Below are 23,366 nucleotides of genomic sequence, written 5' to 3'. Positions count from 1 at the left end.
TTAATCCCAACAACTCAGGAAGCTGAGGCAAGAGGATCGAAAGTTGGAGGCCAGTCTCAGGAATTTAGCAAGATCCTGTCTCAAAATGAAAATAAGGGCTGGGGATGTAGCTCAGTGGTAGAGTGCCCCTGGGTTCTATCCCCAGTACAAAAAAAATAAATAAAATGGTAAAACTGATTTAAACAATATATTTAACTCCATATATCCAAGACAGTATTTCAACCATAACCAATACAAAAATTATTGAGGGCTGGGGATGTAGTTCAGTGGTAAAGCCCTTCAATTCCCAGCACCACAACAACAACCAAAAAAAAAAGCTGAGGTAATTTACATCCTTTTTGTCATTTTACTGTTTGACATCTCAGTTCAGACTAGTCACATTTTAAGTGTTCAATAACTACCAGTAGCAACTATACTGAACAACACAGTTCTAGACTCAGGTACACAGTGATTTTTGTCGGGGGGTGCTAGGATTGAACCCAGAGCCTTGCACATGCTAAGCACATGCTCTACCACTGAGTTATATCCCTAGCACCCACACTGATTTTTTATAAGAAGGAATCTTTCAATTTTGACACTTCAGCTAGTTTTAATCTCAATAAACTGAAGAATTCTAAAATTTTTAAAAGGAAGAGAAATTCCATGACTCTAAAAAAAAAAAACCTAGCATAGATTAGTGTGAATAAAATTCTTCATAATTTTGTTCATAGAATTGGGTCACCTGGTCTCATAATACAAAAAGAATGGTGATTTCTTAGTTTGATCAAAGTTGCTAAGTGGTTTTACAAGTTTTTCCTCTGGCAATACAATAATATTTTCCTGAAAAATAAGATGCTAAAAAGTTGCTGTGTTAACAGGAAATAAAGGGACTAGGGGAACTAATGTAACATCAACACAAGAAAATAATTAGACACATCCAGAATGTGGGACACCCTAAAACAATGGGTGTCCGGTTGTTCTTAAAAGTAAGTGGGGTACTGGGGGACTGTTCTATATTAGGAAAGCACATGATAGCCAAAAGCAATGCATAAACCATGACTAGATTCTAGTGAACTTTGGAGACAACTGGGAAAATGTGAATATGGATTAGCTATTTGGGATGTCTCAATCTTCCTAGGTGGAACAGTATTGTACTTATGTAGGAAAAAGTTCTTATTTTTAGGAAAACTATGGTTTAAGTATTCAGGAGTGAGGTATCCTGATGTTTACAACTTATTTGCAAGGGTTACAGAGCAAATATGGCAGATGTAACAGTCCTTGAATCTACATATACAGGTGTTTACTAGACTTTCAATTTTTTTAATGTTTGAACATCCTATGATAAATGGGGAAAAGAGAGACAATTCTAGATTCAAAGACAATAACCAAATGTGCTACGTGAACCTTCGTGTTAAATCCTAGTTCATGAAAAGAAGTTTTTTAAAAATAAAGACACTTTTGGAACAACTGAGAAAATCCAAAAATGGACTAGATGTTATAAGACATTAAGGAATTGTTAATTTCCTTAGGTGTGACAATATTATTATGGCTACATAGGATAATATCCTTCATCTTGGAACATGCCTGATGAAGTAGTTAGGGATGATGTCTACAACTTTCTTTGAAATGGTTTAGCAAAAAAAACAAAGCCAAACAAAACAAATTATACACAACATCTACACACCCTCTACCTATCTAGCAAATAAGGCAAAATGTTAACTATTAACCTACGTGATATGTTTATGGGTGATCATTCTACTCTTCTTTCAGTTGTTTTCTAAGTTCAGAAAGTCTCATAAGTGAATTTAAAACACTTTAAAGCTAAAGACAAAAAGTGCCCATCAAAATATATCTTTCTGAGGCTGAGGTTGTGGCTCAGTGGTACAGTGCTTGCCTAGCATGTGTGAGGCCCTGGGTTCGATTCTCAGCACCACATATAAATAAATGAATAAAATAAAGGTCTATCAACATCTAAAGAAATATTTTTAAAAATGTTTTTCTAAATTTCAGCAAATAGGATAAAACCACAAGTTAAAACTGTCTGATACTTTTCCCCATGAAGATTCTCTTACTAAGAAAGGAATAGCATGGATACAACATGGCTTTATTTCTATGCCCTTTCTGAGGCCCATGCATATATAATGGATGTTAAAATGGCCTTGAAACATGTAGTTTTGCTGAGTACAGGAAAAGTAGCTGGGACTTATTTTCTTTTTGTTATTGTTGTTGTGCTAGGATCAAAACTCAAGCCTTGCCAGTGTGGTGGTGCACACCTGCAATCCCTGATGCTGGAGAGGCCAAGGTAGGAGGTTCACAAGTTCAAAGCCAGCCTCAGCAACTCAGCGAGACCCTGTCTCTAAATAAAATATAAAAAGGGCTGGGGATGTAGCCCCTCTGGTTCAATCCCTATTACTGTACCAAAACAAAACAAAACCCAAGCCTTGTAAGCATGCTAAGCAGGTGTTCCATTACTAGGCTACAACCCAGCCCCAGGCCCTATTTTCAAGGAAATCAAAATAGGTATGGTGCAAATACTCTAAATTCTTATTGTCCAACCAAATGTTCCATATTAAGTTTGGTTTCTGGAGTCATTTCTAGATATAAGATCTCAAATCTGCCTACTTTAGTGTTTTTCAACATTTAGAAACCCATAAAATTCCTTTGATAAACAAACCTCATGAACTATTAAGGCAAGAATCACTTGCTACTTTCCACTTATTTTACCAATATTATTAAAGTAAAACTGAAAAGATTTATATTACAAAAAACTGAAAATTTTATCTGGCTGAGTCCTTAGTTAAGTTTTCCTAAGAAAGTAATTCCAGAAGGAAGTCTTAATAACACATTTATTCTGAAAACTCCCAATACCAAGACAATGGAAAGAACTACCTCCTGTGCTGTAGATGTCAAAGGAATCCATCAGACGGTCCAACTGATATTTTCTACAATTTACAAAACTATTAAATTTTAGTCACTTTAATAATGAGGGAACTAAGACAAAGCAATTTGTCCATGGTCACGATGGTTAATAGTGAAATTGAGACTGAAGCCTAGATAACACTCTACTCCCTAAGGTGAATACACGTTTCCTATACCTGGCAACATTTTAAAATAATTCCTATAAATACATAGAAGTACTATTATTGATTTGCTTTTATAAATTTATGAAAGGTACAAAATTTACTACTTGTCATCAAAGAAAAATTGTAACTTTTATTGATAAGAAGTCTTTAACAATTATTTTGTTTGGCTCAGTGATGCACACCTGTACTCTCAGTGACTTGGGAGGCTGAGGCAGGATTGCAAATTTGATGCCAGACTAAGGAACTTAGGCCTCAAGCAACTCAGTGAGAACCTGTCTCAAAAACAAAAACAAACAAAAAGAAGCAAAACTCCCAATTAGAACGAAATAACAATAAACAAGGGCTGGGAAGTAGCTCAGTGGTAAAGCGCCCCTGATTTCAATCTCGAGTACCAAATAATTAATTAAAAGACATTTGTATTATTTCCTTCCGTGATCTAATAAATAGACTATAGTGAAAATTCTTTGCTGGTATAATTCTCTACAAATAATTATGACATTTTGTTAAACTATAATAAAGCTCAAAGTAATAAAATAATAAAAATTTTAGTCACTGTTACTACCTTGAGCTGATGACTAGAATGTAAAAAAGCTCTGTAACTGAGGACTCAAATCAATCACTGTCGTCAATTCTACATCAAACTGTCCCACATAAGAGATGTAATTTAATTTTCTGTTTCACAAGTACTTCCACCTAGAATGCAGTTGGAGGGATTTTATTTTAGTAGTGGGAAAGTATCTACACTTAACTTATAAAGACAAAACAGAATTCTCCAGGGAAAGAAAACAATAAAAACAATAGTAAAGGTTGGGTGCACTGGCATACACCTGTAATCCCAGAAGCTCAGGAGGCTGAGAAAGGAGGATCAGGAGTTCAAAGTCAGCCTCAACAACGGCAAGGCACTAAGCAACTCAGTGAGAGCCTGTCCCTAAATAAAATAGAAAATAGGGCTGGGGGCGGGGGATGTGGCTCAATGACTGAGTGCCCCCAAGTTCAATCCCCAGTACCAAAAAAAAAAAAAAAACAAAAAAAAAAAACCTAATAATAAGGAAAAATATCAAAACAACAGAGCAAGTTATTTACACAGTTGATGTGTAGCTAATTCTCACTGAACAAAAAGAATAATTAAGAAGTATATTCTTGCTGGGCATGATGGTGCACATCTGTAATCCCAGTGATTCAGAGGCTGAGGCAGGAAGATTGCAAGTTCAAGGCGAGCCTCAGCAACTTAGCAAGGCCCTGTCACAAAATTAAGAAAGAAAAAAGATAAAGGGCCGGTGATGTAGCTCAGTGGTAAAGTACCCCTGGGTTCAGTCTCAAGTACCACAAAAAACAACAAAAAAAAGTAGATGATGATGAAGATGATGAAGATTATTCTTAAATTTCAATTATTCCTATCATATCAATATATTCAGAGAATAAAGATAAAATCACACAAAACTCAGTTCTCTATTAAATGTACAAGATAATTACAGTTCATAGCATTCCAGAGGAAAAAAACACATGCCAGGCCACTGAGTATTATTCAAAGGCGCAAATTTGTTTATTTTTCAAATGGCATAAACAACCCTCCTTTGCAAATATTATATTTTTATCACCAGGTCTAGTAACTAAAGCTGAGGAATTATTTAACATGAAGGATGTCAACCAAGCTTTGTGTGCTTTCTAGAAAGAAGAAAAGATGCAAGAGGTAAACAGAGCCCCAGAGGTAACCATGTGATTAGAAACCAATTAAGTTAAGCAATTACTGAAACTGCTCTCTCTCCTTTGGGCAAGAATGGATCACAAGTGAGACTCTTGATATAAAAATGAAAATGCTTACATGCAAAAAGGCCAAGGCTGTTTTGAAGAAAGAGTATTTTAAAGGAAGAATTATTTACATGATAATATGTGCAGTGATGTTTGATTAATGCAGATAAAGGATTTATAGTTACTTGCTTAGAAACACCAAAATGTTTTTAGACATATAACATGTTTTCACGGTGAAATTTAGTTAGTGTTCACAGTGAAATGAGGGAGGGGGGGACAGAACTAGGTGAGAGTAGGGAAGAAAATCTAAAATCTAACATGGCCTATTGGCTTTCAAGAGTTATTTTATGTGGCCCAACTATATTTTAGAGGAATAAGAAACTGTATTAGTGTATACCATAAAAAATTGTAAAACTTAATACCAATTCCAGCATGTATTACTTAAATTCATTTTTAAAAATAGTTAGCCTGACCCAGTTCAGATTTAATTACTTTGTGAAAAGAAAAGCTAAAGCAAACTTACAATAATTTATATCAAATAATTATGATTCAACTTTAAAAGTACTTTTAAAAATGAATCTATTCTACCTACCTCATTTTCACCCACAAAATGTATTTTAAAAAACCTAAATGCATAAGCTACAACAATATCAGGTTTCTTATATATAAACTATTCTTACAAACTATTCATTTCATTTTTTGGTTCCTGACCAAGTCTGGGAATCTTATTTATAAAGACATACTGCCTTAACTAAATGATGAGTCCTGTCTATTGCTTTCAAATGCACCAACCTTCTCAAAAACACTGGATGGGGTCATCAAACAAAACCTGATGTTCTGAATGATGGTATCGGTATGTCTCCAGCGTCTTCTATCATGCCGCAGCCAAGACTGCACAGCCTCGTACAGCTCTATCTCTGGGAACCTGCTCAGATGATCATTATCCAAATAAGACATGAGCTTCTCAAAGCTCAGATAGGACAAGAAGTCAGGCCTGGACATGAGTGGCACAAAGTTGTCTAGCAGAAAGGTGTCCAGCTTCTCCCTGACACCCTCGATGTTTACACCAAAATCATCTAAGAGTCTCATTATTTCTGCACAATTTTCTAAGCAGATTTTGGCTAAGAGAAAAGAGCAGCAGAACTTCACCACTTCTATTAGTTGCACATACATGGCAGCCTGAAGAATTTCATGAACAGTATTCATACTCAGTTCTATAGTTCCATAGTACATAAATTGAAGGACGTGGCTGAAACCAGTAGCAGTTAGACCTTTCAAATGAATTTTGTCCTGATCTCGTTCCCTCATGTCTGCAGTAAACATGATTCTGAAGTAATCACTCTGGGTGGCCAAGAGTGCTTTATGGGCCTGGAACTGATGATCTTCAATAACCAGAGTGACATCAAGAAGCAATCCCTCCTCATACAGTGCTCTGAACCCAGCAGAGACACTGGTGTCATGGATGGAGGAACAGAATCCTTCCACGTCCCCTGCCATGAATCACCTGGAAAAAAGTAATCAAAGAAAATAGTGTTAATCATTTCCATGCCTTCAGAAGACATTATTAACTATTTAACTATTTTTTAAAATTATCTCAGTTCTGCTAAGTCCTAACTGTACAGATCCTTCAGGAGAAGGCAACCTAAAGGTTTTAAGACAAATGTTTTCAACTTCCCTACTAAGGAAAATAATTCATTACAAATGTGTCTATCAAACAATGGTAAATTGTTAACTTACAAACAATATTTGCCTATTCCATCAACTTTACACTGCTCATTAAATAAATTTTTATTTATTTATTTTTTGGAAGAAGGGATTGAATCCGGGGCACTTAACCACTGAGTCACATCCCCCAGCCCTTTTCATTTTTTATCTTGAGGTTGGGTCACACTAAGTTGCTTATGGCCTCCCTAAGTTGCTGAGACTGGCTTTGAATTTGCAACCCTCCTGCCTCAGCCTCCCAAGTCACTGGGATTGCAGGCATTCACAACCACACCTGGCTTCATCAAATAAAATTCAAACATGTTCCAAAGTGAGTAACACAAAAAGGATTTCATAGCCAAATATTAAATTTGGAGAAAAAGAGACGAAAAAGAAATTACGTCAAAAGAAATTTACCCAATGGAAACAATCAGATAAATATGTCAAATTGTATATACAAGGTCTTTCTTTCTAGCCTTATTTATAATTAAAAAAGAGAGAGAGAGAGAGTAGCTGGGTATAGCAGCACATGCCTGCAGTCCCAGTCACTCAGGAGGCTGAGACAAGAAGGTCACTGGAACCCATGAGTTCAGGGTCAGTCTGGGCAACATCATGAAACCGTTTGAAAAACAATAACAATATTTAAAAATCCAACAACAAACTATTAAATAAATATGTTGCAGTTCTTTAATGGATTACTATAACATTTAATAATGGTAGAAGCAGGGCATGGTGGTGCATGCCTGTAATTCCAGCAATTCCAGAGGCTGAGGCATGAGGATCAGAAGTTCAAGGCTAGCCTCAGCAACTTAGCAAGTACCTAAGAAACTTAATGAGACCCTGTCTCAAAATAAAAAAAAAAGAACTAGGGATGAGATTCAGTGGTTAAGCACCCCTAGTACCAAAAAAAAAAAAAAACCCAAAAAACAAAAAACCAGACTGAGGCAGGAGGATCACAAGTTCAGAGTCCACCTAGACAATTCAGCAAGACCCTGTCTCAAATTTTATTAAAAAGGACTGGGGATGTGGCTCAGAAGTAGAACTCTCCTAGGTTCAATTCCACACTCACACACAAAAGAATGATGGCAGCAATCTACCTTTCTTTTTTTTTTTTTTTGCTGTGCTGGGGATTGAACCCAGGGCCTTGTGCTTGACAGGCAAGCACTCTATAAACTGAGCTATATCCCCAGCCCAACAATCTACCTTTCTGACAAAGGATATTTTATTAGATATTATACTAAAAAAGCAGGAGACTGCATTATACTGAGTATATCTTCAAAAACTAAATATAAGGGGCTAGGGTTGTGGTCAGTGGTAGAGCACTTGCCTCACATGTGTGGGGCACTGGATTCAATCCTCAGCATCACATAAATAAATAATAAAAAAAGGGTATTGTGTCTATCTACAACATTTTTTAAATTAAATATGCACGTATTTGCTTAGATAAAAAAAACATCTGGGGGCTAGGGTTGTAGCTCAGTGGTAGAGCGCTTGCCTAGCATGTATGAGGCACTGTGTTCGATTCTCAACACCACATAAAAATGAATAAATAAAATAAAAGGTATTGTGTCCATCTACAACTATAAAAAAATTTTTTTAAATAAAAAAAAAAAAATCTGGAAGACAGATACCAAAAATGATGTTCCCAGGTAAGTGGGATTTCAAGAGGTGTTTATCGTTTCCTTTTTTACTTACCTCATTTATCTTATTTTAAAAACAATATATTGCTTTTATACTTAAATTATACATATATAATTTTAATGGAAATTAAACCAATCTTTGCATATCAGAGAAATAAAGGTAAGGCAGTTAAAATTAGATCTAGAGCTAGGGATGTAGCTCAGTAGTAGAATGTGTGTTTAGTATATGCAAGCCTCTGGGTTCGACTCCCGACATCACAAAAAATAATAAAATTAGATCTAAGTGAAGCAGGAAAAATTAAGTCTATTACACCGCTGATAAAGCAATTTTCTCCTTTGCACATGAAGCTCTACCTACCTATCCTGTTCTTAAACTGTAGATGGATACAATACCTTTATTTATTTTTATGTGGTGCTGAGGATTGAACCCAGAGTCTTACACATGCTAGACAAGTACTCTACCACTGAGCTACAACCCAGCCCCTTATCCTGTTCTTAACTTGAATCCTCACACAGTTCCCATCTTCCTCCCTAATCATCCCTCCTCCATTCCTGAATGCATTTCCAACCCTTTCCACTGTGCCCTGTAGAACTTTGCTTTGATGTACACAATCTTCCTTATATGCTCATGTTGGTCCAAAAGTTCCCTCCACATCCTGACTTAAATAATATGACAAAGTTTTCCTCAAAGTCACAGCTGCCAAGCCTCCTGCCTTCTAATCCTATTTCTAACCCCACCCCATCTTAGAAAAAAAAAAAACTCTTCTAGAGCTTACAGACCTAAATTTCTCTTGGCTTTAAAAAATCTATCCTTTTGCTAAAATTTGGCCTTTCAATGAGATAAAAATCCATCTTCTATTGCCCCTTGTTACTTATCTAATACATACCTCCTAATCAATCACTCTCCCACTCACATTGACATACAAGCACCTCTAAGTCAGCTTCTCCTACTCAACTTTCACCAAAGATAACCCATTCAAAAACTGAGAGTCAAAGCTTCTTAACCACCTCATAAATTCCCCCTAATTCCACTGCACACTCTACTCGAAAATCTCTAGGACCTGACCTGATACAGAACTGGTTGGCACCTGAACTTTTTCTTCTTCAGTACTAGGGATGGAACCCAGGGGCACCATACCACCCAAGTCACATCCTTTTTTATTTTGAGACATGGTCTCACTAAGTTGCCTAGGCTGGCCTTGAACTTGAGATCCTCCTACTTCAGCCTCCTGAGTCACTGGGATTACAGGTATGTGCTACTGCACCTGGCACACATCTGGAATCTTAACCATCTTAATCTTAAACTTTGCACTTAACCTTCCTCCTCTTTTTTTCATTTGATATATCATTTCTTAACTTTACCTGTCATCTTCCAGCTTAGACCTTCCCATATCAGAGCAATCACTCTTCTTGCCAGGACCTACATTTCCCTTTCCCCTTTGCCTGTCCTCCATATCTTCCCTGCTAAAACAAAACTATGTTGACTGATCCTTTAATTTCAGGGGGGACCTTCAGTGCCTTACGGGTTTTTGTTTTGTTTTGTTTTGTTTGAATAGCTGCGAGGGTATTCCCTGCTGGTGTGCATTCATGTACAACAAAAGAAGCTCCCAAACTAAGGACAACTGATATGGACAAATTTCTGGGATACTACACCAATTTTAAAGCACTGTCTGTAACATCTCATGATCTGGGAATGTTTGAGCTATCTGCTGGACCACCATCCACAGACCAGGTCAGCCTAGAAGAGTACAATCAAAGCATATGGCAGGGCTGGGGAGATAGCTCAGCTGGTAGAGTGTTTGCCTTGCAAGCACAAGGCCCTGAGTTTGATCCCCAGTACCGCAAAAAAAAAAAAAAAAAAAAAAAAGCATATGGCAGCCAACACCTATGGCTCTGAATCCCCACAAAGGGCAATGCTGAAACCCAATCTCCCAAGTTTTCTTTCTTTCTTCTGGGTGTTAGAATGAACGAGTGAAACAACAGACAACACAGACGACTACTCTCACCTGCTGTACCTTTCTTTAGGGAGGTTGTTCCCACTAATCTCACTACTCTATTACCAATAAATACCTCGTCCATTACTAAAAGAACATTTCTGTGTGTTACGCTCTACGTTAGGTATGGAGATATGCACCATTTAGGAATCTCCTCCATACACTGAATGTGGCTGAGTCTTAGTTGCTGAGAGGGAAAAGTTGGCTTCCATAGACACATTAATTGCACCACTCCTCCACTCTCATAAGGAGGTGATCACTACAATTAGTACTTTGTTATACTGTCTATGACACCACATTTAACTTCTTGACATTTTAACCCATTTAATCAATAGTTATCACAGAGAGGTCATATTTTTACTAAGAAAAAAGTCAAAAAGAAACTACACTGAAAATGTTAAAAGTGGTTGTCTTGGGAGAGTATCAGGCAGTTTTACTTTTTGTTCTTTCCTATTTGCCAATCTGCATGTTTTAATTTATGTGCAATGAGAGTGTATTATTGTTTTTTAAAGCCTATTAAAAATCTTTAAAAGCCCCTAATTGCCAAATCCAATGGTCACTTCCTAGTCTCTACTTCCCTGGATCCTTCTTTAGCACGACTTAATGCCCTTGGGTTCTCTCTCAGTTCCATGACATTGTTCTCCTGTTTCTCTTCCTATTCTTAGGCTGCTCATTTCAATATCCTTCTTGGGCTTGTTTTCCTTAAATGTTCTTATTGCCTAGGATTCTGTTCTTGCTCTTTTCTCATCTAAACACTGAACCTCCCTAAATGATCTCAGCTAAATTCATGGTTTCTACTAAGACCTATTTTCACCAATACCTTGATCATCTGCCCAAATCTCTATCCTTACTTCAGTCCTATATAGGTTTAATCAATTGCCTAGTAGACACTTCTAGGTGCCTATTTAGGGATGATCCCATTTTGTGATTTCAAAATCAACATATCTAAACAGAATCCTAATTCTATTATCCCCTTAACCAGTTTTTTTTTAATCTTGTATTTCTCCATCTTATCAAGAGGCATTTTAGGTACCTCGTTCTCTATATTTGTGTCTTTTTCTTATAGTACTGAGGGCACTCTGGGGGCACTCTTCCACTGAGCTACATCCTAAGGCTTTTTAGATTTTTTATTCAACTTTTAATATTGACACAAGGTCTCACTAAGTTGCTGAGGATGATCTCAAATTTGTGATCCACCTGCCTCAGTCTCCTAAGTAACTGGGATTATAGGTATGCATCACCATGACTGACCCCCATTTGTCTCTAACTCCTATTGATTCTACCACATTAAATGTTTACTTATCTAAGACAGCAAAGTATTCTCAAAATGAAACTAATATCAGAAATTTAATTAGTACTCCATTAATCAAAAACTATAATTTCAGCCAGTCGTGGTGGTCTGTGCCTACAGTCCCAGCTACTTGGGAGGCTGAGCCAGGAAGATCACCTGAGCCCAGGCATTTTAGGGCTACCTAAAGCAAGACCTCATCTTAAAAAAAAAAAGTAACTATGTAGTTTTATTTTGGGAATGTAAAACACAAGAGGGCTTTATCTATAATTTGGGGAAAATATTTTAGACAATGTAATCAATGCTTATCAGAACTACTTTACTAATGCATTCAAAATTAAAGCAAGTTATCAATGTGGCCCTGTTTTTCTGAATTATTTTTACTTATTTCTACTTCTTTACTTAGGCACTGAAGATTGAATCCAGGGGCATTTAACCACTGGGCCACATCCCCAGTCCTCTACCCTTTTTTACTTATTTATATTCCTTTTATTTTTTATTTTATTCTGAGTTAGGGTATCACTAAATTGCTTTTGGCCTGGCTAAATTGCTGAGGCTGGCCTCAAACTTGTGATCCCACTATCTCAGCCTCCTGAGTCACCAGGATTATGCACCTGGCTCTGAATTATTTTTAAAAGTAAAATCAATGAGCTTAGAATTTCTCAAGTAAAATAAAGCATACGTACAAAAATGAACAAAAGGAACCTCATACAGTGGTGAATGGATAAACAAACATTCTTGATACTAGAGGGCTATCAATATCATGCTAATTATCAATTTTCAATATAGAATAAAAACAAGAAATTAAACTGGATGAAAAGTCTGGCATTTCATAATCTTTCTCAGGGTTATTATGGTCACCAATTGTCACTCTGGTTTGTCAAGATATAATGACTTAATGAATATTTAATAACAAGGCTGAACAACAACATTCATATACTTGAGAGTAGACTTGTGCTGTTTCATTAATCTGTTATATAGAATACTATATATTTCACTTCATGTGAAAACAATCCTCTCTATTCAAAAGTTACCACTATTTGGAAAGCTAATATTCATCTTTCTAAAAGATACTCTATCTAAAGGAAACTTTTAAAAGGAGATACAGGGGTCAGAGATATAGCTTAGTGGTAGAGGGAGTTCTTAGTATGCACAAGGCCCTGGGTTTGAGCCCAACACCAAAAAATAAAAGAAGATACTATGCTTTCTCAAAAAAAAAAATAATAATTCGGGTTCTGGATAGTATGTGAAAATATCATAAGGCAATGAAGTAGGGGAGGAGGCAGACTCCTCTAGGCATCCAGCCTGCTGAAAGGGATTACTAGCAGGCAGGTTTCCACTCCCTAGTTCTGGCCGTAGTCACATATGGTCAGACCAGGATAGGAAATATGAATCAAGATGAACACCCTTTTGTCAAGAATTTAGAATTTAGGGGAGGGGAGAGAAGAAAGAAAGGGAAAAAGAGACAGACATGCACTGACTGTGTGACTGGAACATGTCAAAGAGCAGCTGTAGGTATCCATTTCTGCCTGCCATGTGGGCTAAGTATCAGAGAAAGACAGCCAACTGAACAAGAAGAAAGCCAAGATGAGAGGATGGGGAGTGCTTCTTAACACCTTCATGTTCCAGTCCCCAGACCCAGGTCTATGTCTGGTCTTGGGTTGTGAGAGATATCCTTATATTCCTAAGAGCAAATTCCCCCATTTTACTACCTCAGATGATTTCTCCTATTAAAATCAAGGGCCCTAACTAAAAGTTTTAAAACAGAAATATATTTACTCTGATTAAAGTTACTTAAACTTTCTTGGCCTTCATTCTGCATCTGTAAAAATTAGAGCATTAGATTGTGATGCTTTCTAAACTTTTTTTCTTTTCCCAGTACTAGGGACTGAACCCAGGCCTTCGCACATGCTAGTCAACTGCTCTACAGAACCCCCACCCCCCAGTACTAGGGATGGAACTCAAGAGTGCTTATTAACCACTGAGCCACATTCCCAGCCCTTTTTTATTTTGAGAAAGGGTCCCACTAAGTTGCTGAGGGAGACTTTGAACTTGTGATGCTCCTGCCTCAGCCAAACAAGCAGCTAGGATTATAGGTGCATATCGCCATGTCCAGCTCTAAACTTTGGAGTCATAAAATTCTCATTTATTCTTCTACTTTTCACATGACCTCACAGATATGTAATGCACTTATGTAAATATGCAAAGTAAATAAACTATAGCTACTTTTAAAGTCTTACCAATGCATTTGCAAAGTTTACCTGATCTGAACCAACCTCTAAAACCAATTTACGAGCTTATTTGCTTTGATTTTTCTTGTTGCTGTAGATGGACATAATACCTTTATCCTTTATTTTACTTATTTATTTTTATGTGGTGCTGAGGATCGAACCCAGTGCCTCACACGTACTAGGCAAGTGCTCTACCACTGAGCTACAACTTGATAGCTAATTTGTAACTTCTTTTCTACCTGAAAAGTTTAGTGCACCTATTAGTAAGACTAACAGTGTTAGAGCAGCAGTATATTTTACCTTTTTAAAAATTTTGAGACAGAGTCTCATTAAATTGCCAAGGCTGACCTCAAACTTCTAGATCCTCCTGCCTAAGCCTACCAAATCACCAGTATTACAGGTGTATGCCATCATATCCAGCTTGTATTTTACACTTTTAAGGGAAGTGTGTACAAAGTAGAAAACAATGGAATGTTCAGTGATTAACTTAACTGACCAACATGATATAGTTACAGTACAGGTCTGAAGTCTGATAGCAAAGATTGAATGCTGGTTCTACCTATTAGCTCTGTGACCTTGGGGCAACTACTTAGCTTCTCTGTTCTCTAATATCCTCATCTGTAAAAGGAGGTACTAATAGTAATAGAATGTACCTCATAGGTTGCTGTGAGTTAATGAGTTAATACATGTATAGCACTTAGCATGATTCATGGTCCCTAAGTACACTATAATATAGTGCTTACTGCTATGTCCCTTCACTTGGTACTACTGGAGGTCAAATAATCCTAACCCTTAAACTTGGGAGTTAAATAATAAACCTGACCCAGTTAACTTCAGAGAAACTCTTCTCCCTAGTGACACCATTTCTAACCATGGTCCACCTTTTTGGGACCCAGACCAACTGTAACTGGATAAAGACGTGGTTCACAGGTGAAAAGATTTTTTTTTTGGTACTGGGGAATGAACCCAGGGGTGTTTTACCACTGAGTGACAGCCCCAGTCCTTTTATTTTTTTATTTTGAGGCAGGGTCTCACTAAATTACTGAACTCCTCGCTAATTGCTGAGGCTGGTCTCAAACTTACAATCCTGTTGCCTCAGTCTCCTGACTGACTGGGATTACAGGTGTGAGCCACTGTATCCAGCAGAGATGACTTTTTAGTCAAGGTCATACAATTCATTAGAAATAGAGTTAAAGATTACCCTATGTGCATATATGATTACATGACCTGTGTAAACCTACGTCATGTACATCCAGATGAATGAGAAGTTATACTCCATTTATGTATGATGTGTCAAAATGCACTCTGTCAGGTATAACTAATTAGAACAAATTAAAAAGTATATTAAAAATAAAAAAGAAATAGAGTTAAAGGGCTGGGGGTGTAGCTCAGTGGTAGAACACTTGCCTAGTATGTGAGAGGCCCTAGGTTTGATCACCAGCACCATTTACATAAAAAGTTAAGACTAGAATTTGATTTGTTAAAAAAAAAAAAGTTTGGTTAGAAAGAGAACAATCTTTGAAATCAAAGTATTTACTAGTACTTACCACTTTTGTGACCCCGATAAATTTGAAATTTTGTTAATTTCCTGATCTTGGTTTCCATCCTTATATTAGGAATAATAATAATCTGACTGAGTTGGGGTACTGATTAAATATCTAGCCCAGAGCAAGGCATCCCACTAGAGGTCCATCAATGCTCGTTTCCTTTATCCAACTCTTACCTAAAGCTCCCCATCACTAACAAGACCAGAGGGATTTAAGACACCTCAATCTCTTCCATACAGACCCCAAGCCTCTCTAGGGTTTATCACAATGAAGAGATGTACTGGTAGTCAAAAACACTGGACATCATTTTGTAACAGCTTTGTTTTCCATTTGTTCTAATCATGAAAGTATGATTTTCTAGTTTTAATAGTGGGCTCCTTTGGCTTTTCTGCCCTAACCAAAGTTAGTCTATATCTATGCTGTTTCAGAAGCCACTAGCCATGAGACTATCAATCACTTGAGATGGGACTAGTCCAAACTGAAATTCTTTAAGCATAAAATGAACTGTATTTTGAAGTCTTAGTATCAAATAAAGTATGTAAAAGTGTCTTGCTAAATTTTATATTGATTATATATTGAAATATTTTGGACATATATTAAAATAAACTAAAATTAATCTCACCTGTTTCTTCTTTTCAGAAAACTTGCTATAAGAAAATTTTAAACTGCATGTGACTTGAATTATATTCTAATGAACAGCACTGATCTATAAAATCAGTGTTTAAGGCATCAAACAACCAAATTTACAAATAAACACATTAAACAAAACCAACTTGTTCACAATTCATACCCTGGATGCTATGAAAAAGAAAAGACTTAGAATGAGCGAGGCTTAAAAAAAAAAAAGAATAAAACTACAACACAAAAACACTTAAGTTGAAAATAACTAGAAAAAGGGCAATGTAAGAATACAAAAAAAAATGTAAAATCATATACCTAAGAATTCTCTAAATACAGAATTATACCAACTTAAGGGAGAAGCTAATAATTATCAGAACTAATCATTATAAAATTAACACAAAACTCAAATAATTCTATAAGTTATTTGAAGGCTGGGGGAAAATCCATTAGGGTCTTCAAGAAAATATATTTACTGGCATACACAATGTTTAATGTTCTGCATACTCACTTTTCAAAATGGATCATCAGACTAAGGGAAATTATGTTTCATAAATAATATGTACATACTCTACGCTTGGCCTTCAGAATTTCAAATGGCAAGTTTTTTTCAAAAGGGGAATGATCCTAAATTAGACTAAACTACAAGGATACTTTTACTACTAAGAAATACTGAAAACTTTGTCTTGTTTCATCAACTTGGTACTGACAAAAGAAAGGGGGCTGAGGGTATAGCTCAGTAGTAGAGTGCTTGACTAGCATGCAGGAGACTGGTTTGATTCCCATCACTGCAAAAAAATCCTTTTAATTTAAAAAAGGAAAGTAAATCTCACATTTTTTTGCATAAGAATGATTAGCACAGCAATTCTCCAACTATGGGAGTCCTCAGGGAGGACTGGGAGTCTGGTCCCCTAAAATGGCTCCCCAGGTCAAAAATTATTTTCAAAATAATTTTTCAAAATTGTCTCTTTCACCTTTGTTCTCTCACTGAACTGATCTCCAGTAGTTTACTCATGATGTGAATGCAGAAGCTGATGAGTCGTCTTTTATTAAACCAGACATTAAAGAGATCTGCAAAATTGTAAAACAATGCCACTTTTCTCATCATGTTCTTATTTTAAATTATTTTAATAAAAAATGTTCTGAATGGGGGCTGGGGAGATAGCTCCGTTGGTAGAGTGCTTGCCTGTCAAGCACAAGGCCCTGGGTTCAATCCCCAGCACTGCAAAAAAAAGAAAAAATGTTCTGAGTGCTGTGGTGCACACCTATAATCCTAGCAGCTTGGGAGGCTGAGGCAGGAGGATCATGAGTTCAAAGGCAGCCTCAGCAACTTAGTGAGGTCCTAAACAACTCAGTGAGACTCTGTCTCTAAATAAAATATAAAAAGGTCTGGTTCAGTGGTTAAGTGCCCCCGAGTTCAATCCCTGGTACCAAAAAAAATTAAAATTAGAAAAATTTTAAATTTTTTAAAAAAAATGTAAAATGTGATCTAAGCAACCATTTAGTGGGTTTTCAAAAAAGAATTACGAATAAGTTTTTAAATTTCCTAGTACAAATCAATTTCTATATAATTTAATATAATCCACATGAACCAAATTTTGTTAGGATCCCAATAATTTTTAAGAGTATAAAGAGGTCCTGGGACCAAAAAGTCTGAATACCACTAAAGGTGTGATAAGAGATAAGTGACCACACATACACACACACGACCTCTTCCTACCTCTGCCCTGGAAGACTATTCCTACTATTTACACCACAGAAATTTCTAACAGTTCAAACTCTCTAGTGAATAGTAAAGAAAGAAGTCTGGTGGAGGTAAAGTTGGACAGGAAATTAAAGGCAAAGAAATTAAATGCTTCCTTTTCAGTTAGAAGGCTGCCATTCTGATTTGAAGGCAAAATTCTGAGCAATAGAAGATGTTTCCAAATTAACTAACCTCTGTGCTTATACCATAAGTGGTAATTTATCACTCTCACATTCTTCCCACAGATACCTGAAAATTCATATTCAGTACAAAAGTTAGATCCTCAGAGGCTAATGCTTATCCTCAATGAAGAATTTAAATGGTTTTATACTACCTTCAACCTCAAATTGTTCTACCAAATTTGATGACTACAAAGAAAATGCCATACTTGCAATATTAAAAAAAAGAATGCAAGCTGGGCACTGTGGCGCAAGCCCATAATCCCAATCACAAGTTCAAATCCAGACTCAACAACTTAGCAAGGCCCTAAGCAACTTAGCAAGACTGTCTCTAAATAATATATAAAATGTGCTAGGAATGTGGCTCAGTGGTTAAGTGTTCCTGGGCTCACTCTCCAGCACCAAAAAAAAGCAAGAGAGAGAGAGAGAGAGAGAAGAGGAGGGGGGGGAGAGAGAGAGAGAGAGAGAGAGAGAGAGAGAGAGAGAATATAAGGCTTACTATGTATAAAAACAAAATTTCTGAATCATATTTTCCTGATTTCTACAACCTATAAAGTAACTTTAAATTTAACCACCTCTTTTTACACACATTGTTAGTTATAGATGGACATAATACCTTTATTCATTTCTATGTGGTGCTGAGGACTGAACCCAGTGCCTCACCTGTGCTAGGCAAGCACTCCACCACTGAACCACAATCACAGCACTGAGCCACAATCCCAGTCCAAATTTAACAATCTTGAAGAACACAACTTATCAATGTATGAGTCTAAAAGGAAAGAAAATTTTGAAAGACTTTTCTAGCAGTCATTTTACCCTGAGATACACTGCTCAAACTAAGAAACAACACAGTTTAATATCAGAAGAGGGCTAATTTTAATTTGTGTAATACTGGAAATCTTTCCATAAGAAATATTTTTATAACTCAGTACCAAATTGCAAATGGTCAGTTAACTAAACTATTAAGAAGGTTCTGAGCTGGGAGCAGTGGTGCATTCCTGTAATTCCAGTGATTCAGGAGGCTGAGGCAGGAGGATCCTCAAGTTCAAAGCCAGTCTCAGAAACTTAGCAAGACCCTTTCTAAAAATAAAAAATAAAAAGGGCTGAGGATATAACTCAGTGATAAAGTGCTCCTGGGTTCAATCCCCAGTAATTAAAAAAAAAAAAAAGGTTCTGACTCCTCCAGTCTCTAAGCTGGCACCGAGTAACCAAATTATTTCACCTTTCATGTATGTTTAAGCATTTAGTCATCCTGCAATACAAGAAACCTTCTAAGAAAAAAAAAAACCTCTGTTTCAATACTATTTTTCATCAGAATACTTTAATGCTCCTCTGCTTATTCCTCACTACAAGTAGAAGTAGTCCAAAAGTGATGTCATGGAAAACAGCTTTCCTAACCTTTAGAGATTGGCTCCAGTGAAAACTCTAGGAAAAGACTCTATTGGTAAATAAACCCCCAAATCTTCTAAGTTACATTCTAGCATGAAATCACAGATCCTGTAACGTTAGCATGTTATCAGAAAATTATACAACTAAACTAAATTTTTTGGAAGGTCTTGATGTTATAATACAGATTTCCTACAAATTTTTAAAGTCCACAATGCAGAATCATTAACTAAATTCAAAGATCTTATCAAGGACAAAGGATAATTTTTCTATCTGCTCTTATTTCCTGCAAATTTTTAAAGTCCATGATGCAGAATTATTAACTAAATTCAAAGATCTTATCAAGGACAAAGGATAATTTTTCTATCTTTTTATTTGCTTCAATGATTCACCCAGATGAGCTTTAAGAATCTTTTATATTAAAACAGAGAAAACTGAGAACACATTTTGCCTTTTCTACATTTTTTCTGTCTTGTTTTTGGTACTGGGGATTGAACCCAGAGGTGCTTAATCTCTGAGCCACATCCCCAGCCCTATTTTGTATTTTATTTAGAGACAGGGTATCACCGAGTTTCTTAGGGTCTTGTTAAGTTGCTAAGGCTGGCTTTGAACTCATAATCCTCCAGCCTCAGCATCCCAAACTGCTGACATTACAGGTGTGCACCACCACACCCAACTTCTGGGTTCTTTATTCCAAAGTTAAAATTTCTGGGCTGGGGATATACTTCAGTGGTAGAGCATTTTCCTAGCACATGCAAGGACCTGGGTTCTATGCCCCGGACTTAAAAAAAAAAAAAAAAAAAAGCAAAAAGTGCAAAGTTAAAATTTCAAATTTTGAACAAGACTTCCACTTTTGGACCCAGAGCAATACAACATATACCCATGATAGAGATGATCTGAGAATTGTTCCAATAATTCCTAAAATCCTAAAATAACAATTGTAATACCCTTTTATTCTCTTCCCTATTGCTGCTATTTCTTGAAAAACAGTCACACTCCCACTTTAAGGCCTCTCTACTTGCTGTTCCCTCTGCCTGGATCACTCTCCAGATACTTACCTCTTCCTTCAGATCTTTATTTCAGTGTCATTTCCCTAAACACCCTCTTAAAATTTCAAAATCTGACCCAACCTACCTACCAGATAATCCCATCTTCTTTCTCTGCTTTATTTTTCTCTACTGCTTCAAACATCTTTGTTGTTGTTAGCCTGGCACAGTGGTGCACAACTGTAATCCCAGCTACTCAGGAGGCTGAGCCTAGCCTAGTCAACTTGGCAAGACAATGTCTCAAAACAAAATTTTTTAAAAGGACTGGAAATGTATCTCAGTGGTAGAGTGCTTTCCTAGCACACAAAGGGCCCTAGGTTCAATCTTCAGTACCACAAAAAATAAATAATAATAATAATATATTTTGTTTCATTGACTGTTGTATCCCTAACATCTCGAACAGTGCTTAGCACATTAAGAAGTGCTTAATTAATACTGGGATGAATGGATAAACTTAATCCTCACAACCCTCCATGTTCTATAACCATTACTGACTTAGAGGTAAGAAAAATCAAAGCTCAGAGGTTAAGTAACTTGCCCAAGACTGTGATTATTAATCGGTTGTGGAGCTGGGGTCTGCCTGACTTCAGAGTCCTCCTGATTAACTACTGTTCTACACTGTCTCATCAAGGACTCTTTCATTGCTCTTCAATTAAAAAAAAAACTCACAGGAGCGAACAGCATTCTGAATGAAATGAAATATATGCTAATAAATTAATCCACACACACACCCCTCTCCAAACTAAAGATCCATTTTCCTTACAGTTAAGTTATTCACTCTCAAAACATTTGCAATGGGAAAGGCCAAACTTGACAATGGGCCAACAACATCACTTGCAGGAGGGGGGCCTTGTTCAAAAGCAGGAAAAAAATGTTGTTAAAGATACTAAAATATAAAGCTTTTTCCTTTCTTCGGTCTCTCTTGACTTGTCATGATGTGTTTTTATTTGCTGTTTTATGTCATTCTAAGAAAAATTAAAAATTTAAATTATTAGTATGAATTTTACCATTCACCTTTATATTGTACAATGCCAGTTTTACATGCAGGTTTTTAAAACAAGTATTGGTCTCTTTTGCACAACCATGAAGCCAAGCCAGCCCTGGTTCCAAGATTTTAGCCCTAGATAACCCAAATCAAAACAGAGGTCAAACCCTGAAATTCCCAATAAAGCAGTGATTTGCCAAAATTTTATCTTCAGGACAAGCAATAAGACCAATGTATAAAAACAACCACTTTAAAGTAGGCTCTTCCTTTTGCAATTTTAATCTTGCCTGCCTTATATTATGCTGCCTTTTTATAAAACACAAAAGCATATTCTGGAAGACAACTGATATTGAACTACTAGTGGAATATAAATTTAATGAAACATCTAACTACTCAGAAAACCATTTGTTAGCTAAAAATAATACACCTAAAAAAAGCTTTTCACTTTTTGTGGACCATTTTTAAACCAAACCATACTACATTTTTGATGTGCCAAGGAAGTATGATTCCATACTGATCTGTTACACATACAAATTCTGGCAAATAAATTTCATTTTTAAACCACAAATATTTACCATCTTATGTTTTTCCCAAATTAATCAGCAGTAAAGAGTGAAAATGAACATCCTTCACCACTGATAGTAACTTGAAGCACCTACTAAGTGTTGTGGTTATTAAAAATGAGAAATTACATAAATATTACATTAAATGCCCAAAAGCTGAAATTTGCTATACATTTCTAGATCTACTAAGAATCACAGAAACATGAATGCATTTATAAGCTCTTCAAAAACAATTTTCAAATGGGTAGAGGAATTCAGGCATCCTGTTCCCTAGATATGAAAAACAGACATTAAAATCAGGGCATATACATTTAAAAAGCATTTTCTAAATTAAAATTTAATCAGATTAACAAAGGAAGACAAATTCAGAAAATATAAAAGACTAAACAAACGCAAGGTGTTAAATAAATATTCTGGGTAAGAATAGGGGCCTCAGCGGCCTAGAAACATGAAAAGCAAGGCCCTAGAGTAACATTAAATTTGAATTAAAGAATACCGTTATTTAAATAAGCAGTTAGCGTTTCGTAGAGGGAAGGCCAAGCAACGTGACTATTATATATCTATGGATTCTCAGCACCGCTTCACTAATACATGCTTATTTGCTTATACTTATAATATAGAAATAAAGAGGCAGCAACAGTTAGCCACTACAACATTAACCACTCTGGCAAAGGTTACTTAAAAAATGGCCTTACATTTTTACAACACTTAACAGCTATAGATTATTTTCACATATATGACCTCATATAGTCCTTCCGACCCTATGATGTGGGTATTACTGGCTAGATTTCATGGATAAGAAGCCGAGGCTCAGCACGCGATTTTCTCAGTAACCCAGTCGAACCCAGACCTTCCCATTCCACGCTTTATGCCTCAACATTTCGCAGAGTTCTATTTCAGAATTTTTAAAGGGAAGGAACGGGTTAGGGGAGAAATAATCATGGTACCTGCAGCTGTGTGCTGCAAAAAATGGCTGAATTATTCTTCTTCCTTTTTTTTTTTTTTTTCCTCTTTCTCTCTCTCTGAAAAAAAAAATTAGATTTCAAACAATTTAAGTAAACTCAGACAAATTAGGTCCCGGCGTCTACCAAATGTTTGACTCAGACCTGTACAGAGGGCCACGGAATCCGCGCCTTGCTAGGGGCCGCGAGAGAAGCCCGGGCTCCGCAGGCCGGCGGCCAGGGGCGGCTACGCACCTCGGGGGTCCTGTCCAGCCTCTAGTGGACGGCAGTCTGCATCAGGAAGAAGCGGGCCAGCCGGCCGAACGGTGGGCGGTCGGGCGCCGGGAAGGCACTCGACAGGCTCCTCCAACGTCTACAAGGGGCCGCTCCCGGGCCGGGCAGGAGTGCTCCGGCGGGCGGCGAGTCTGCGTGCCTGCGGCCCCCTCGGAACCAGTCCTGGGAAAGAAGACAGCACTGAGTCGCGAGTCCAGACAGTCCGGCTAGGCGCAAGGCGGCACGGCGTCGGGGCCGGCCTTGCCAACGCCGGGGGCCTCGCAGGGCCCAGCGGGGCTCGGCGGGAGGGCCGACTTGGGGCCACGAGCGGGGGAAGGGGATGAGGGGCCGTCGACAGCAGGAGAAGGGCCAACGGTGGCAGAGTCGACGACGGCGTCTCCGGGCTTCTGCCCCGAAGC

The 23,366-nt window shown here is 37.1% G+C and overlaps 1 protein-coding gene across 1 annotated transcript in view; it reads right to left on the bottom strand.

The window, feature by feature from the left end:
* Klhl15 (kelch like family member 15) overlaps positions 1 to 23,366 on the bottom strand; it is a 37,063-nt gene extending 13,697 nt beyond the window's left edge. Inside the window, exons 1-2 of the mRNA XM_047535063.1 lie at positions 22,930 to 23,366; positions 5,604 to 6,315 (exon numbers count right to left, since the gene is read on the bottom strand). Coding sequence (XP_047391019.1) covers positions 5,604 to 6,308 — 705 coding nt within the window. The 5' untranslated portion in view covers positions 6,309 to 6,315; positions 22,930 to 23,366. The remainder of the gene's footprint in view (positions 1 to 5,603; positions 6,316 to 22,929) is intronic.

The sequence above is a fragment of the Sciurus carolinensis genome, chromosome X (assembly GCF_902686445.1).
Source record: "Sciurus carolinensis chromosome X, mSciCar1.2, whole genome shotgun sequence".
NCBI lineage: Eukaryota > Metazoa > Chordata > Mammalia > Rodentia > Sciuridae > Sciurus > Sciurus carolinensis.
Note: the sequence above shows the minus strand (reverse complement) of the source record. Positions and strands in the feature narration are given on the sequence as shown.